This window comes from Phasianus colchicus, chromosome 14 (genome assembly GCF_987193195.1).
Source record: "Phasianus colchicus chromosome 14, bPhaCol1.hap1.1, whole genome shotgun sequence".
Taxonomy (NCBI): domain Eukaryota; kingdom Metazoa; phylum Chordata; class Aves; order Galliformes; family Phasianidae; genus Phasianus; species Phasianus colchicus.
The window spans coordinates 15,392,724-15,411,612 of NC_143449.1; the positions used below are offsets into that span (position 1 = coordinate 15,392,724).

General features: G+C 43.5%; 1 protein-coding gene across 3 annotated transcripts in view; it reads left to right on the forward strand.

The window, feature by feature from the left end:
* FGF13 (fibroblast growth factor 13) overlaps positions 1-18,889 on the forward strand; it is a 211,141-nt gene that overhangs the window by 91,708 nt on the left and 100,544 nt on the right. For 2 of the 3 annotated variants that reach the window (XM_090150319.1, XM_090150322.1), the window contains exon 2: positions 18,477-18,644. In XM_090150319.1, coding sequence (XP_090006445.1) covers positions 18,477-18,644 — 168 coding nt within the window. Of the gene's footprint in view, positions 1-10,537; positions 10,756-18,476; positions 18,645-18,889 lie in introns of those variants that run through there. The other variant, XM_090150320.1, reaches the window with a different exon arrangement.

Consider the following 18,889-nt stretch of genomic DNA (forward strand, 5'->3'; position numbering starts at 1 on the left):
AGCATTCAAACTAGGTTGATATTGTATGTTTGATGAGGTCACTGGTATTGAGGAGACATGAAGATTTCTGTTCTCATCTGAAGGCTTTTGGTCTCATGTTTGTTAGCTGATGTGTTGTATTAAGGGTTTATCTTAGATGTAATCTGTAGCATAATCTTGTTAACCTCAGGAGCACTGAACACCCCAAACCAAAGAGCATTCCTGGATTACTCCATCTTTACACCCTTGAATGCTAGCAAAGATAACTTTGCTCCAGTACACAACCCGAAACTGTTTTATGTGAAGAAGTATATGAATGAAAACGCCACCCACAAACTTCCCCTCTTTAGTGCTCCTCTGTCTCCTTTATACCTCATGTCTGTTTTCTTGGAAAGATTTCAACTAGGAGGAAAAAAAAATCGTAGTTTGAATGCAAGAAAAATTCTACTTTCCTGTTTAAAAAAAAAAAAAAGTTTGATTTGAAAGTTTTCATTCATCTCCTGTTGGGTATCTTCTCCCACTCATGTCCTTTCTGGCAAGTCCTGTGTCAGATGCACAGGAGAGGAAAAGGAGTCTAAGGAAAAGAAATAGAAATGGGAAAATACGTAGATGTCAAGAGTGCCAAGGGCAGCAGAAGTTTACAAGTTTTAAATTTACTCCAATGTGAGAGCTGGAAACCAATTTAAGACAGAGCATGTGGGTGCATAGCTTGCTTTATTTGCCTGCCACCCAGGCTGTGTTTCCAGGGGTGGAGCCCATGGAGTGGGGCTGGAGGTGGGGGAAAGATGAGGCAGTGCTCCTTGGGAACAGGGGAGAATGCTCCACAGCCTGCACTGAGGCAGCTGGGAGAGAATGGGTGCTGGAAGGGCAACCTCTGGTCCAGTGTGAGGGTTTGGTTGTTTGTCTGGAGCAGAACGAAGGGACAGACAGCCACCAAACCCCTAACTTGTGTTGTTTCTTCCTTCTGTGATTGGTGAGGGGGGCATTCAAAACAGGACCAACTTCTCTTTTCTTACCCATTACCAACCACCTGCTGAACAATAACTCTCTGTCAGTAACAACCCAGATTCACGCTGGGATTTGCATTAGTTCCCAGAGCTGTCACTTTTCTCTCTTAATAATTTATTTGCTTCTGTAATTGCTCTGGGTTTTCATGACATCCAGGGAGAAAGTCTCCAGCACACATTTTTAACATCTGAGTTTTATGCTGAGGTGTGCCCATAGTTATTAAAACTTGCCATTCATCAGAGTGGTCGAACTATGCCAAAACCAGTATGAAATGTATTTGGGAAATGGGTTACCAAATCTATAGTTGGCCTAGTTGATCTTACTGGTCTCTTCCAACCAAAATGATTCTGAGGTTCTGTTCCTTGCTGTGCACTGGACAAGCCTGCTGTAGCTTTTTAATATTTTGATGATCATGAAATGGTTGGCAGATGACAAGGAGCAGATCTGAGTACAGTAAGAGATGACTTCCCTAACTAATGGGTTAAACTTTAAGTAGTTGGACTAAAAGCATCTGCATTTAAATTATACACTGTGGTGCCTACCAGATCCTCAGTCCTCTGATGACTTAGACCTGGCTGCTTTTCCCTTCCAGCCTGTGGGTGTTGGTTGGCTCTGTCCCCTTGCAATGGGAAGGGTGAATGGTACATGCTTGGCTCTGATGATGTTGAGGGGCAGCCAGGTGTGAACCATGGTTTCCGCATAGCCTTTGCCCCCCTCCCTGCAGCACTAGGTAGAAGGAACATGATGGGATGGGAGGAGTACATTTTGTTTCTCTTTATGATTGATGAAGTCGCTAGGGAAAATAGCACTAAGGAAAACAGGGAGAGAGAGTGGAGAGACAGAACACATGCAGAATTTCTGTCCTTTTGTACCACCGCTCCTCCACACCTCCTGCCTTCTCCTGGCATTTCTATGTATGTACATTTCCAGGAAATTTCTGCTTTAATACCCAGTGGTGTCACTATTCCACAGAGAGGGTGATCCCATTAATTTTGTGCTGTGCATAACTCATGCTTTACAGAGAATGTGTTTGCTGGCCCAACCCAAATGGATAAGATAAAAGAAAACAGAGCAGCTTGATAGGATGAGAAGGAATGCCGTCAAGTTGTACCAGGGGAGGTTTGGGTTGGATATGAGGAAAAAGTTCTCTGGAAGAGCAGTGATGCTCTGGCACAGCTGTCCAGGGACTGGTGGGGTCGCTGTCCTTGGAGATGTCACAGAACATGGAGATGTGGCATTGAGGGATGTGGTCAGTGGGCAATAATTGGTGATGGGTGGATGATTGGATTAGATGATCTTAGAGGTTTTTTTCCAGTCTTAGTGATTCTGTGGTTCTTGTGGAGTTATGTCACAGAGAAGGACTAGAAGCCCCAGAGGCCTCTACTGGTTTGTTCTGCTGTCATTCTTTGCTGAATGTTGAAGGGAGTGTGAAAAGTGATTGACACGTTTTTCAAATGTATTTCAAATCACCATCTTTACAATTGTAGAGCTTCAGACTTAAATCTCCTTGGACTCATGAGGAAGAACTGGAGTCACAATTAAATGTTTCCAGGAGTAGACTTGGACCTTTTCCTTTAGTTATAATGATTTAACAAGACTGTAATTAAATTGGTGAGTGTAGACCACTGGCACTCAATTTAACCTGTTATACATTGAACTGAGAACTGAAGGAGATAAAAATATATTGTCTTATAGCATCTCTGTGGTAGTCAGCAGCACTTTAGCTGTGTTCTTCCATCATTCAAATCTCAGCAAAGCATTTCATCTTCCTGAAGAAGCTGCTAAGTCAGTGTCAGAAGGAGGCACATGTTGTGAGAGTCTGTTCTGTCATGGGATTCATAGTGCAGGATAATCTGTTGGCCCCAGTGTAAAGCAGGAGAGGGGAGGAGGACTGCTTCAGCAAAAAAGAAATGTGATTATACTGGGAGAGAAGTGGTGAGGAGTCCAGAGCTCTGCGCTCTTCAGCATTGAGCAAGGACAGGTGGAGGTGGGGTGGAGGCTGCACCTTAGCTTCAGTGAATTCAGATGGAATTTCGTCTGCTGGGGTAGCACTGACATGATAAATACAACCTTACAATAAGTAGTAGTCTATAGCTGGAATTGTAGTGTTGCTTTCAAGGAAGATGAAATTTTTTCAGCAAAACTTTCTACGGCATTTTTTCATTCCTTCTGAGTCTGGGCTCATTTCAGAGTTTCTTGGGAAATAATGGTGGAAAGAAAACAGATGCATTTCTTAGTCTTGTTCACTCAGAACTTTGTGAAGGGTCAGAATAGTGGAGCTTCCTCATGGTACATCACAACTCATGACAAAACAGGATCTTAAAAATCTTTGAATGTTGGTTTGAGTATTTAAACCAACAGCCACCTGCAGAAAGCAATCGCTTACGGGTTAATGTGACTCTCAGATTCACTTGGTGGCATTTTGCAGCAGCAAATGGCCCATCTCAGAAGAGAAAGCAACACCTTGATCTGCCTAATAAGTGCTGCAATTTGATCCGTGGCTCCAGAATGTTTGATCAATACTGAAAAAAGCAGGACTTCATCAGCGTTGGGGGGAGATGTGCCATTGCTCATTGATGATCTGAGGCAGTGGGAAACACTGGGGGGGAAACACTGGGGCATTTGCTTGGATCTGAGAACTGAATCCACCTGGAGATGCTTCTCCAGCCTTGGTCCCTACCAGATCCCTTTTGTCCTGAGCTTCCTCCCTGCAGCCCCCCATGGCACCTCGCTGCTCCTTGATGGGGACACAGAAGGGCTGCTCTGTGCTTTGGTGGAGATCCAGCAGGGAAGGAGGAAGGTCCAGCACAAGTAATCTCAGAGCACTGAGTCGTTTCAGGAAAAGCATGCTGGCAGCTTGACCAGACGCTCTCGTTGCTGCCATAATTAAATAAATAAGCAAGCAATTAAATAGAAGCTGTGGCAGCCTCGGAAGCTGAGCGGTCCCCTGCCTCATCCCTCCTCCCTTTCCCTGTTGCTGGCAGCAGAGCAGCGCTGCAAGCTGGCTGCGTTTCGCATGAGATGTGGCTAGATTTCTCAAGAAAAAAAAATATCCAGAGGGACAGAACGCCGTGCTCCCATTTCTGACATCTTAAGCTTGTCACAGACGCCGAGCCTGTTTCACCCAACGTGATTATCTCTCCCTTTGTCAAGGAGGCAGATGCCTCAGCTAGGAAAATATCGTCCCCAGCCTGTCATCTGGATGCTATAAATGGAAATAGGCCTTTGCAAAAGCCAAAAAATTATATTTAGTTGCAACTATGGGAGGGGGGGAGGAATAAATAAAGTCCAAACCCTTAAAAATTACAGCTGGAATGCTTAGGTTTGCTCTAATCATCTGCAAGTGTTGATGCATTCATTAAATGTACGCTGTGCAAATAAAAGTTACTCTTTTGTCACTCCTTTTTATCTTACCTCATGCACTCACTTGCCAGTCAGGCTTCTGTGTACAAGCCATAAATATTCAGCTGTTTCTGGAATAGTTTTTACCCAGTATTTTCTTGTTTTCATCTAAGCTCTCCATATGCCAACAGCACTGACAGCAATGTGCTGTGAGCCAGAGGGGTGTATTTGGGTTATTTAGCCTTGGGTAGCCTGCAGTAGCCTTATCTGACCAGGCTTTGTTAGCACTGTGATGAAGAATGAGCCAAAAATAAAATTATAATCTTGCTGATTTAGGTATGAAGAAAATTTATACGTTGGCTATGCAGTGGTGCCTGGAACAACTCCTGTATGTTGTGTCTCTGCTCTTTGGGGTGGGCACGAGTGCCTGTGAGAGATTAGTTCTTAGGGCTTAGGCTTTAATAGCTTTCTGTGTCTGGTGCTGACTAAGCAGGATGAATTGACAGTGTTTTAAAGGCCACTTGGGAGAAATCAGGGAGAGGTTTTGCAGTGCATTCCACTGAAGGAAAAGTTGGGTCAGCCAAAGAAGGGTGGACTTTTCTAACAGTTTCAGCACGAGGAAGAAAAGTATCCTCACCCACCCACTCACTGACTCCCCCAGCCAGCCATCCACCCAACCAAAGCTCCCAATGAAGTTGTACTTCAGTTGTGTTAATGCTAATCATCAGGAATGTGTCATCAACAAGGGGTCGTTACCAGCAGGAGGTGAGCAATGAATTGTTAACTATGGACCTGACACCTGTGAGAAGGCAGAGGGAAGAGTATGGAAACAGGCACTTGCTGTAGCCTTCATACATGTCAGTCCAAGCTGATACGGACCCCAGGGTCTGTGCAGAGCTCTTCATTATCAGAGGATTCTTTGAGAGCATAAATGAATTAATTGCAAGAGGCTTAGTGACATCAAATCAAAGCGTAATTGCATTTGCTATGTCTTCCAGGAGGGAGAAATGTGGAGATGCAATTAGCGATGAACCACCCTTGACATTTTGCCCTCTGTGTTCTAAAAATGCATGGAGATCATTGATGGTCAGGACCCTGGTTTTTAATTCTAATCCTGAAGGTGTTTGGTGTTGCTTTTGAGGCCCTTTAGGATGCTGACTTCCTGTGTGGGTGTGCTGCTGCCAGCAGAGATGATGAATTGTGTGTCATCCTCCTGGCCTCTGCACCCCATCTCTCAGTTCCCAGTGTTATGGTCATAGATCTTTGCAGACCATTTTGTCCCTGCCCCAAGCAGAAGAGCATCACCCTGGGAAACTGCAGACTCCTGTAGAGAGAGTCATGGAGTTGACTCTATGAAATTTTCCCAAAGACTTGTCTGGCAATGTTGTTCTCCTGCCCCAGGTTTGCTGGCAGTCATTGGTGTGTTTGCTTTCCCCTTCTCTGGTCTCCACTGCAATTTGGTTGCTGTTCATTAATTCAGCTCTGCAGTGAGAGGCTGTCATTTTTATTTATTTTAGTATTCTACTTTCTATTTTAGGATCAAAAAGGAAAAACGGTGAGCAAAAAGAATTAAAACCAATAAGTTTTTCAGAGAATGAAGCCTTTGAAAATTAATTTTTTTTTCTGCAGTTTAATTTCATGGGTGCACAGTTTCTATTACACATAGGACAAATGTGTTACAATAACTGTAAAAAAAAATATTTATTTTAAATCTTGTAATGTGTTATTTATGGAAGCGTTACACTTGTAATGATTCACTTACAGGGCTATTGTGACAATGGTAACTTCTCTTAAAAATGGGAATTCGCAGTATAAAATAGTTAATTAACAATAAGAGAATGAGCAGAGAAGTTGCATACAAAGTGACAGCAGTAAGAGAATAAAAGCCAGGCTTTGCATGGCTTTGAATAACATAGAAACTGAGATGTCATAATGGAGGGAAAAAGACTTAACTCCTGCAGGAAGTCAGATACTAATCTGGTTTCTGCACCTCATCGCTGGTAATGCAATCATTGAAGAACCTCTTAGACTTGGCAGGACTGACTTAGAGAGAGTTATGGTTGTAAAATAGTAAATGGGATCCATTACAACTCTGTGCGAGGACCAGTGATGACTAAATCCTGCAGGGGACTTTCTTGGGAGTATCAAAATACATTTGCCAGGTGCAAGATAACGTCAAGTAAATAGTTAAAGCTCTAATCATGGTGTGGTAGAGGATTTAAAAAAAAAAAAAAAGGCATTGAAAGGGGGTTGGATGCTTTTGTATTAAATAAACCATTTAAATGAAGGAAAGCAGGGATGTCATTGTCGAGGTGCAGTGCTCACTTGGTGAGAGATGTGGAGTGGAGGCATGGTCCTGTGGCTGCTGAGAAGTGCTGTGGAGTCTCATATGTGCCACAGATACGCCATCAGGTGTTTTCCAGTTGCAGATCTGATTTACTGTGATTTTGCAACCGTGGTGCTTCCATGCTGTGCGTGGACAGGGCCTTCCCTGCATGGAGGTTGTGGCACTCAGGAGTTCTGGTTGAGCTTGGCTAAGAGCTGCATGGTCAGGTCGCAGCTGAACAGCGGTAAGTGTTGGGTGGTGAGGAGCTGGGGGGCTCTGGAGAGCATTTGTTTAAGGAAGTGTTGAACTTGTGTTTATGCAACTTGCGTCCGACTACATTTTGATTCCCTACAAGCTTCTGTGGAGCTCTTAATTACCTTATGTTTCTTGTTCTGGCTCTCTGCTTTGCTCTGTGTGGCTGAATATTTACTGAAGGAACGAGTATTGAGATCTTAGCCTCTTTTTCCCTAAAATTTCAGCCAAAAGCCCATTATTTTCACTTTTCTGAGAATAAACAAATGGAACACAGTGACCGTACAACGTGTCAGCTCTCCACACAGCTTCTGTTTTGCTCACCCACAGCTATTTCAAGTGCCCTTGCAGGCAGTGCCTGCAGCGTGACACTTTGTCTAACCATGATGTGAAGCTCAAGCCATTCGTCAGACTCTATTAATACACGGTATGCAAAGCATTCCTGGAGAGAAATTTCAGTGCAGATCTGTCAGATTTGGCCGAGGGAAGCTCTCTTTTGTTATTTTACCTGGTGGGAGAGAATGACTTCTGGTGGGTAGAGGCAAGGCCTGAGCCCCAGCGGCACGAGCAGCCCAACCCAGCTCTTGGCAATTGAGTCAGTGCTGGTGGCAGCTCCTCAGCTGTGAGATACAACAATTACAGCGATAATTTGAGTCAGAAAATTGACAGAGCCATTTTATTGCGTGTGAGAGTGACAGTGAGTCATCTCTGATCAGTGTGTTCAGCAGCCTGGAGATCCACGGGCACCCAGGGCAGCCTCATCCCACATCTGGGTGGCAGCTCAGGACAAGGAGAAGCAGCTCAAAGTCACCATCGCCTTCCTCCCAGAGATGGCTTCGCATGGGTTTGGTCCCAAGAAACCAAAGCTGGGATGTGTTGGAGGCAGGTTGGGGTGGGACAGCATCTCTCCTGCCTGCTGCCTTTGTCCCATTCTCTTTAATGTGGGGCGTAGTGTGCAGTGAGAGAGTCAGCCTCGTCAGTTGTGTAATTGCTGGGAAATGAATGGGTAAAGGCAGACGGAAATGCTAATAAAGTTTTATAAAAGTCTCTTTAGGATTTCATTTCAGGAGCACAGTGCATCGGTAATGTGGAAATTACAGTAGACTGAAAAGTAAAAGGAAAGGAGGATTTTTTTTTTTTTTTTGAACCTGCAAAGACCTCATTTCTTAAATTAATTCTACAAGAAACTCTTAAAATGTCTTTTCTATTCTCCGGCAGTCACTTGAGATGCAGATGAAGTCGTGGCGGCTAATATTAAAAATACTACGAGTGCTTATGTGGCACCCAGGGCAGGGAGCAATGGAAGGACTCCAACACAGGTAATTAGGAACCATGCAAGTACTGCTGAGCTCACTCTTTGTAAAATTGAATTGTCCAAAGCAGTGCGAAGCTCAGTAATGAGTGTTTGCAGGACCTACATACTCAAGCACTTGTTTTGACAGATGTATGAGCCAAATTTTCAAGTATTGCAAATTGCTCTGAAGCTTGTCTTGATTTTTTTTTTCCTATTTAACTGAAGCTGATGTGAATCCACAAATTTCAGACATTCACAGCGACAAAAAGTTCTTTGTACATTTTCAAGTGTTAGAATAGCAGTCCAGAATAAGCATTCTAATTTATTTTGAACTATGTAAAGGCCCAGTAGGCATAAATATGGTAATGACACCAAATAGTGATTTGTGTCTAATACAGATGGTTTCAAAACAGTTCAGAATGGGACTGTGGTATCCCTAGGGACTGCTCCCCAACTCCAACTGTGTGTTAAAAAGAGTGGCTTTCACCTCTGCTAAAATGAAGGCCACTTGCTACATCTTCAGCATACCTCAGTATTGACATGTTGTCTTTTTTCTTGGAGTGCCATTTGTCTTTGCTAACTTTGATGTGCTGTTACGAGCAGAGAAGCGCAGAATTCATTCCGTGCACTGAAATGTGAAATGTGACAATTTTATTTTTTTTCATGGAGCTCTACTGTTTGCTGCCTTGGGTTACTCTTTATGGCATTTACGTTGCTGAACACCAATGTAAGCACAGGCAATGTAGTGTAAAGATATATAGACATAAAGGCAAGAAACGGTACTGTTATTTCAGTTTGACCAGAACAGCTTTATTTGATCATTTTGCCATTTGCTCTCCAAGGGGGGGGCTGGGAGCATCATGCTTGCTGTGATGTGGGCAGCTTGGGGTCCTGCTGTGTGCCCCTCTCATCGAACAGCAATAAATGGACAGCGAAAGTCCTCCTTGTGTGCTCCCTGACCTTGCTTTCGTTAGCCAAGTCACTGCACATTTGTGCTCACAGCAAGGCAGCAACATCATTCCTGCTGTCCATGACCGTAATTTGAAGTTGGTATGGAAATTATTGCAGTTCTGGTGCAATTAAGCTGCTTGTGGCTGTGCTGTCCACCGTGTGGAAGCACCACAATGCTGTACAGAAGGAAGTTGGGTGGCTGAGATTGGTCTCAATAGACAGAACGTGAAACTGCTCTGAGCACAATCATTAAAGTGGGCGGTAGCAGGAGATCAGGTAGCTTAATCTTGTGCTGATTTGGCATGGTGCTGATTAAATTGATTTACAGTGAAAAGCAAAACCCCTCTGTGTATGTGCAGCAAGTGCGCTGTAGTTGTACAGCAGTGATAATATCAATGCATATGGGTTTGAAGGATGTCCAAAGGGATTTAGGTTACTGTAGAGAGGGGAGAAAATAAGCTCACACACGAGTGCTTTGTCAAATGAAGTTTTTGAAGTGTGGTCCTTTTTGGGAAGAGGAGGGAAAAAATGGTCAGTATTGTTGCACATTCTTCTCAAATGATACTTCATTCAAGTGAATACAGTGGCTTAATGCTTCCTGGGACAGAGCAAAGTAAGGAAGTTGGCTCGTGGTTAAATTCATTCAGTCTCATCTTTGCTGTTAGAGAGCTGCTGGCTGCTCAGGCGGTGGCTTCTGCAGGAGGTGCTGTGCAGGCAAATACAGATGGCAGTGCAGGCAGCAGCTTCTCTTGGTTGTGTGAGTGACTCCGTTGGGTCTGTGGTTGGATTGTGTTCTTGAGGGTGAGCAATTTGCTGGAAAATGGAGTTAAATTGAACAAAAGCCGTAGCACAAGAAAAGAGCAGCAGGAAAAAACTGCAGCCTTTCATTTGACTGTTTTAAAAAACAAAGTGTTGTCAGTTTGTAGGTTGCTCCAAAAGTAATGCTTGCTATTTATTTCCATGGAAACTACAACAGATGCAAAGAGCTCAATAACACTATTTGGTAGAGCAAATTCTCAGCTACACCACGCTATTTTTCAACATACCACCATTAGCTATGCATTTTTCACCAGCAATGAACAAGAGCCTGTGTGCTGTGCTGGTACAAATCTACCATCCCACCAAATATGCCACCAACATCATGGGCCAACATAATAAAACAGGAGGTATTACTTTTGGAGCAGCCCTCATATACATACATCTGTATGTTTAGAAAAGCCTCCCCTTTCATCTAAGCAGCAGCCCACAGGTGCCTGCTGCCTCCTGAGGCAGTGCAACCGTGCTGCTCTCCCTGGCATGCCAAGGGTTTTCACTCCTGCTGATTAGTTTTCTGTGTTTTGCTTTGAAAGATTTCCTCGGAGGCCGTTTCTCAGAACAGCTCTTTCTGTAATGGGTTTCAATTTTAAAACACTTCATTTCTTGCCTCCCTCCTTTTGTTAATCCACAGGAAATGAGGCAAATAATTGGGAGGTGTCACCTTCCTGAATGATGCTTCCATTCTTGCCCCTTTCTTCCAAGCAAAATGCCCAACAGCTGCAGCAGTGGAGAGCCTTGAAAAGGAATTTTGGAGGACTGCTGCTGTTCATCTCCTGCATCCCAGGAGGTATGGCTGTTCCTACTTGCAGGTTTCCAGGAGAGATTCAGTCTTTTATTTGAGGATTTTGTTGCCTTTGGCTGGGTACTGTTCCTTCCTCCTCCAGGATTATTCTGATTCCTATCAGTGTTGCATTTTTTCCCTTCACCTCAAGGGAAATTTGTTTCCTTTTTGTAGCTCTGGTGTTGTCAATAGATACTCTATAAATAGCAAGGAAAGCTACAGGCACTTCTATTTCTGTTGTCTTCTTTTGTCATTTTATTCTCCCAGCTCTAAATAGGGCTACATTAATAAATAAAGTTATGTTGCACAAGAGCATTCCACTGTTTCATGGTTGAACTAGATGATCTTATTGGCCTTTTCCAACCTTAATGATTCTATGATTCTGTGATTCATAAACGGTGAACCACAGCTCTCCAAAGCTTTCCCATAAGCTGCCAGCTTCCTACTCATCACTGGACCATCCTGGCAGTTCTCTTGCCACCTCCTCCTGGCTTTCACCACAAAGTAATATTTTCTTAGGAATAGAAGCATTCTTTGCTTGTCTCTGGCTCTTTTAATGGCAGCCAGAACTTCATACAGTGCAGTGCCTTTTGGTGGTCATACAGTCAGGATGGGTTGTTCAGCTGCTCTCCAAAAAGTGACCCTAGTGATGCTGTGGGGATGCTTACAGCTCTCCGCCTGTCCGTGTGCCCGTGGCTCTCAGCAGATGCTTCAGAGCAATGAATTGTACACTGTGAATTACTATCTCATGTGTGGTGGTGCGTGGAGCAGCCCACCTGCTTGGAAAGCAGCCAGCTTGCGTTTACTTTGGCAGATGGGGAAAAGCAGAAAGCCACTAGGAGTAGGCAAGGAAGCAATATTGATTCATTTAGTGGCAAGCGTGGCAAAGCGGTGAACCGAGCTGCAGAGCTGAATTAGTCCAGCATAGCAAAACTGCAGATCTGATGGCTGGGGAGGAGAAGGCAGTGGGTTGCCCTGCTGTAAGCAAGTTGTAGGTGTTGCTTAGGCCCTCGAGGAGCAAGAGTGTGCATCCTGACCACACCTTGCATGCAGAAGGCTGAAAGCATCATCTAGCAACAATCAGAGAGGAAAATGCAGCTTTCCCAAACCACGGTCCCAAACCAGAGTGGAAGAGCAGCTGTGGGCAGCTGCATCACTGAATCATAGAATGGCCTGGCTTGAAAAAGACCACAGTGATCATCTAGTTTCAACCCTCTGCTATGTGCAGGATCGCCAGCCACCAGATCAGGCTGTGCAGAGCCACATCCAGCCTGGCCTTGAATGCCCCCAGGGATGGGGCAGCTGGGAGATAAGGCTGTGTGCAGAACGCAGTACCTTTTCTGCATGGGGAAAGAGAAGCGAAGCCACACTCTTAGTAGAATTTTCTGATGTTGGATGTCATTGTCTTTGGTGTGCACAATGATCTAAATACAGCCTTATCTTGGCTCGTCTTTTCAAAGGATAACAGCCTATTACTGCTAGCAGTTAATCCAATTACTCTTTTAGGTCAAGGGGGAGCGTTCTGTGCAAATATTTTGAGAAGACGTGGAAAAAATTATTCTGTGTGTTTGACCCAAAGAGGGCATATTTCAGAATTTTTCAGCAGATCAAAAAGTTTAGAAATTCGTACTCCTACTGAAAGAAACATGCTCAAAAGGCTGCAGGCATTCAATTTTGATTGTAAGACAAGGAGGAATGCTGTCTCGCTGAGGAGAAAGCTGCCTGCAGATGCACTGGAGCAGATTTAAATGGGTTTTGTTCCTGTTTTCTGGGGATTGAGGCGTCGCGGTTGGTGAACCAAGTTGGACCTCCTGCTTTGCTCATGCTTGTCAGGGAATGGCTCTCCATTCCTTCTCACAGCCTTTTGCAGAAGGGATTTCTGATCACTGCTTTGCTTCATTCTAGGCCCCCAAGTAGGATTAGGATTTGTCAGATATCTGTGGGGATGCAAATGCTGCAGCCTCTGCTCTGACTGCAGCAGCTCTGTGCTTTTTGGATATTGAGATGTAAGCTGGTGTGGTCAGCTGCTGCTGCTGGGAAAGTGAGTAAAAATGGTGGTTGATGTGGGATGGGGAACATCCATCTCCCACTAGAGAAGAGCATCTTCTATTGATGCTCTTCTTAGAGAATCTACTATTGAATCCCCAAAGCCCCAGCTCCTAATAACCAGCACAATCTAATTCAGATCAGCAGCATGAAACATCATTAGTTCAGGTAGTAAAATCTCTCTGTTAGACAAGGAATTTACTTCTCCAAGGCTGTAAGTATCCGAGCTCTTCCAGACAACTACTGCCCATCCCACAATTTGTGCTGCACTTATGCATGCCATCAAACTGTCCAGAAAAAGCTTGTTGCAAATTAAAATTAGCAAACGCAGCTGCTCTGATTTCCCGACCTTCACTGTGAAAATCAGAAATAGAATCAGCCCAATTTGAGCACTGTGGACACACAGGTGCATGATGAAAGTGAAGTTTCTGACTTGTGATGCTGACATCCCTGGGCTGTTGGTGAGAACACTTCTTTGTGATTTCAACAAAGCTGGGCAGGGAAATATATAAATGGGCCGTGTTGCCAATATGAGGATTTGAGTTTACCACAACCCCGGAATAGAAATTCTTTTTTTGTTGTTTTTTTTTTTTTTTTTTTTTTACTAACTTGTAAGGATTTTTGTGCCACGATGTTGTTCAGATACCAAGCAGAAATCACATCTTCATCTGGAATAAAGCAGGGAGAAAACAAAGCACAAATGAAAAGAAGCAGAGGAAATTGTTCTTGCACTTGTTCTTGTTCTTGTTCTCAGGTATATACCTGAGAGCTTTTCACCAGCTGCTTCAATGTGGAAGTGGTATTACAAAAAAATATTCCTCTTTTCTCCCCGCTCCCTGTACTGCATGCACTGATTTAAACAAGCTAGGAGGATTTTGTAAGGTTTGTCCTCACAAGGTGCCGAAAGCAACTTGATATCCTAATATTTTCCCTAAAAAGGAGGTGGGGGGGGAAATAATCCTGCATAGGTCTAACCATCCTCAGAGGCTGTGGTCACATCCCTCCTGATCCTTTTTTCATTTCTGTGGGTGGCAGAGGATGAAGGAGATGCTCAGTGAGCATCACTGGTGTGTGCTGCTGCCCTTTGCATTGTCCTTCCAAAAGAGTTGTGTTGGGAGAATGCTTTTATTGTTGTTGTTATAACTTATTCACTTGTGACAATGAGGGGATTTTTGTTCTGTTTCTAGATGTGTGATTTAAGAGGCACTCAAATATCATGTTGAAGGTGGAGTGTAGAGCTCTGACTTCAGTCCCTCTGAAATGCTAAAAGCAGAGTAATCTATTGCAAGTATTAGTATCTTGGGCCAGCAGTATGTAAAAGAGAATAAGAAAAGCAAGGGAATCTGAAGGAGGAAAATCATGTATCCAGTAATGACTTGGAAGGTCAGGGGTGGAAGTCAACACTGGTCCACAGAAGCACAAAAATTGTGTTAAACTGTGTCACATGAACAGAAAAAGTCATAGAATCATTAAGATTGGAAGAGACCTCTAATTTCATGTAGTCCAACTGTCCGCCTACACCAGTACTGCCCACTGAGCCTGACAGGAGCATGGAGATTTCTCTTGCCTGGGTGCTCAGACAGATTTGCTCTATGGCTGCTACAGCCTTCTGCTAACAGAGCTGAAACCTGTCCTTGTGAAAAATAGGGGGAAAAGAAAGCTTCCTTGCAGCTTTATTAAAGTCTGAATTATATTACGGATTGTTCAGCTGGAACCAGAGTCAAGGCCTATGGACAGGCTTGATGTTATGGTTTCTGGCAATCCTAGATGCAATGCCCTGAAATGTAGTTGGACATAAAAACGTAAACCAGCAGAGTTTATTTAGCTGGTGTGATTATATAATGTAAACATGTTTGAATTTATCTCGAAAAAGCCATCCTGGTGCTGGTAGTCATCTTAGAGATGGCTTTCCTTCCACTCAGCAGGCCTTATAGGAAGAAAGGAGCTTTTTTTTCATGCTGGCTTGATGTCAGCAAACTTTTATTATTGTAATTATTTTCATTTTTTAAAAACTCAGGAATGTGCTACAGAATGATATTTAGCAAGTTAAATGTTTCCATGTAGGGAACATAATGGTTACTGCAATTATCTTATGCCAACTACTGAACAGATTATTTTCATATATTCATAGTCGCTGTGCTTTCAGTCTCCCCACCAAAAATAACAACAACAAAATCCAAAAAAATAGATATATGTGAAGTTGTGGGGTCTTTTTTAATCACCTTCCAGCTGAGAATACTAAGAATATTAGTATCTTAATCACCTGTGTCTGAGTCTTGTCCCTCTTTGATTCATGAGATGATGGATGTGCAGACAAATGAGGCATCATGCCCATGGGGATGGAGTTGGGGTGAGCAGCTACTGAAGGATAACAGAGGAATAGCTGGACGTGGGAGCCTGGCAGGATGACTGCACATCTGCCCTCAGGAAGATGGCCAAGGAGATGTAGATATGCCTCAACAGAGGTTTCTTCTAGCTGCTCTTGAGGACAGCACCCACATGATGGAGCATTTGAGGGGTTTTTCATGGGTCTTCTGCAGCCCTTGTTGAGTGTGGTCGTGGTTTTTCCCCCAAATTAGCCATACAGCACAGGATGTAATTAATGCTTTGCAAGTTTGTTACTTCCCTAATATTTACTGTCTGTTACCTCCTGTAGTGGGTGGGTAATTGCTTCTGTTGTTAGCAAAATCATACCAGATTCTTTCATTATATTTCTCCCATTTCCAAGTGGTTTATTCACAGGTGTTGAACAATGACCCTTCCATGGTTGGACACTGGTTACTTTTAGTCATTGAAATAGACATCAGCTTTTCAAAGCTTTTTGCTTACATTCTCTGTGGCTGTAGCTTCGCAGAGGATTGGTGGCTTGCACCCATATCTGGAGCTGTCATTTCAGTGGCTCCACGAGGGTGTCTGGCTGTCATCACAGCAGGAAAATGAGGCTTTGGGGTTAGGGTTTTTTTCTAGTTTTGCCATAAATTCTCCTTCTGACTTGGGGCCATTCATCATGTTAAGAAAAGGTTTTAGCTGTTTCTGTCAAAACACTGGTATCAATTATGTTACCCATACATCATCTCAGCATTAAGCTTCTTTAGAACTGTGATTCCTTGTATTTACTCCACATACCAGTGCTGTGCTGTGATATTCCTCAGCTCTTTATCCCTGTGTTCAAGTAACCCATTGCATGTTTGCTGATTTAAGCACGTTTGTCATTTGTTGGAGGTGTGGTTCTCTTTGTGGCTTATTCACATTGAAAATCTGTCTGCAGGTGATCAGTGTGTGAGTGGCAAGGGGTGAGTTAGATCTCCTCCACCTGTCTTAGTGAGAATACCTGAGAGAGGGATGCAGCTACCTAATGATGCCAAGCACTTTGCCAGACACTTGATAAACAGAACTGGTCCTTGGAATTGATTTGCAGATGTGTGAGCCCTCTAAACTCAGAGCAATAGCACCCAATTGCCAAGCAGCTCTTGTAGCTGGAGTTGGTCCTTATTCCTACCACAGATAATCACCAGTAGCTTGTTCTCCCCTATTGACCCTATTAAGTGGCTGATAACAGCTGTCTGCGTATTATTATTATTTTTTTTACAGTTTGTATTGCTTTGCTAAAGCAGTGCTCCTGCACCGTACAGCAGTGAGAGCTGTGAGCAATTCTTCAGCTCCCACAGCTGAGTGGGGCTTCTCTGGAAGGGCTCTGCCACTCCAGGGGCCACCCCAGGGCCATATCTCTTACCTGAGGCTGTTTGTGCTGCAGGTCAGCCAGCTTGTTGGCAGAAGGTGGCTGCATGTTTCACTCCTCTGCTGGCTTCCCGTGATTCTCGACGCACGTTATCCTTTATCCCTGTAAATGTCAGAGGGACGTGCCGTAGGCTTCTCATGCCGTTGATGTCGGTGTCACTGCACACAGCTCACTGGTGGTTTTGTGCTCCTGCAGCAGCACCGTCTGCATGGTGACTTCTTGGAGGAGAGACCCATCAGGGCTTGTTGGTCCTTGGCTCGTCTTGGCTGCTGTCAGTATGTTTTGTGAACACGTGCGTAACCTTCAAACCAGCCAAAGCAAAACTGGTATTGTTAAAGGAGCAATTATCCAGCAGCCTAGGCCTTGTGCTCCAGTGACCTCCTGCTCTTTTTTGAACCGTTTGTGCTTTTCTATTAACTCGTACATCTCTTTTAATTGTACTTTTTCTGGATTATTAGCCTGTGTTACTGGCTCTGCATGTTGTCTAATGAAGCAACAACCACCGAGGTGCCAGGTGTCTTCTGTGGATTAATTGAGGTCTTAAAGAAGGTGACTACCCGTTGTGGAAAGATGATCAGCTTGAATCATTTATTTATCTCCTATATACATTTTTTTTTCTTCTTTTACTAATGCCATTCTTGGTAGGAGATAAAAAAAAAAAAAAAAAAAAAAACAATAAAAATCAAGTGAATGAAATTGCAGGATGTTCATAGCTGTTTGGGGGGACCCATGTTTAAATCTGGCAGCTTATGTAATTGATGATGCATTCACAGATATTAAGCAATGCAGCTGCTTCCTCGAATTAGCAGCCAGCACTTCCAGAACCATGTTCACATAGCACTGCTACCTCTGCAGTTATAGCCCAACATGTCAAGGGTTACTTTTCTGATCTTTGGGTTTTTACTTGTTCCTTGGGTTAATTACACGTTTCTTTTATTTGCTGCGTGGTTGCACGAGCGCGGTGTGATTTCGGCTGTGGTTCTGTGTCTGTGTATTCCATTAGGAATAACTAGCCGTGGTTACAGACTGTCCTTTTAAAAAGTATTTAATTTCTATTCTTGAGTGGTGATTTGTTGCTTAAAGCTGCAAGCTGAGGAACCTTGCTATCTCTGTTATTAGGGCTTCATTTTTAGATAGTGGAAAATTGTTTTAATTCTTTCTAGTAATGTAGTGCTTTGAGGTAGCGGGAGCTTTTCTGTATGCTCTGTATTTTATCTTTTTACCATTTAATGGTCTGACTCCATTCAGAAACTGCTTCAGACTGCATATCATTTATGTTATTAATGGCAGTATTGATTTATAAGATCAACTTGAAAAAACGTCTTGCTGTTTTACAAGAAAGCCGTCAAAAGGATTAATGTGCTTTCTCTTTGTACATCTACTCTTCTACCCACTGGAAATGGCGATCAAGTCAAATGTCAGTGGTTTATTATCCTTGCTCTGAGGAACTGTGTGTAATTACATATCCTGATAAAGGCATGTTTTCTTTATGCTGGGGAATAGATACGCTGGTGCTGTGTTACCTGCAGACGTGGAATGATTGCTCCGCGATGTTAACGTAGAGATGACCTGTGGATAGGCTGCAACAGCATGCTTTGTTTTTGTTTCTTAACCTGCATGCAGAACAGATAGGGGTGTTATAGGAGAATAAAGGTTTAGGAGAGAACCGTGTTGCTTTCTGAAGCAGTTATTCTACTGTTAATGCAAGCTGCATGAAACAATATAAATTGCTGATGTTTATGAGAAGTGTATATAGAAGTAGATACTTTCCCCATCCCTCCGCCATCGCAACTGAGATGCTTTAAATTTGATTTTCCTTCTTATAAACCTTTCTCTCCCTCCTTTCTTCCCCCCAACCCCGACGTTATGTAGTTGATTTAATTCTCTAGATTGCTTTCCTCAAGCTCTAACTTGAGTTCATTTTGTTATGTGGTGACCACAGTTATGGATGACGCTCCCCCTGGCACTCAGGAGTACATTATGTTACGGCAAGATTCGATCCAATCTGCGGAATTAAAGAAAAAAGAGTCCCCTTTTCGTGCTAAGTGTCACGAAATCTTCTGCTGCCCACTGAAGCAAGTGCACCTCAAAGAGAACACAGAGCCCGAAGGTTTGTGGCACTATGGATCCATGTTCTGTTTGTTTCTATTCTTTTTCTTTTTCCATGTATGTCCCTAGAGTGTGCTGTGTGTTTCCCAGCCTGTGTCAGTGCGGTGCAACTGATGCAGGAAGCGTGATGCACTCCATGTCCCCCTCTGCTTGCCTGTTAGTGTCTGATTCAGCTATCACAGGGGGCTATATAGCCATGTATGGTATCATTCTAGACGAGAAGTAAAATGACGCTGCTTTTTCTTA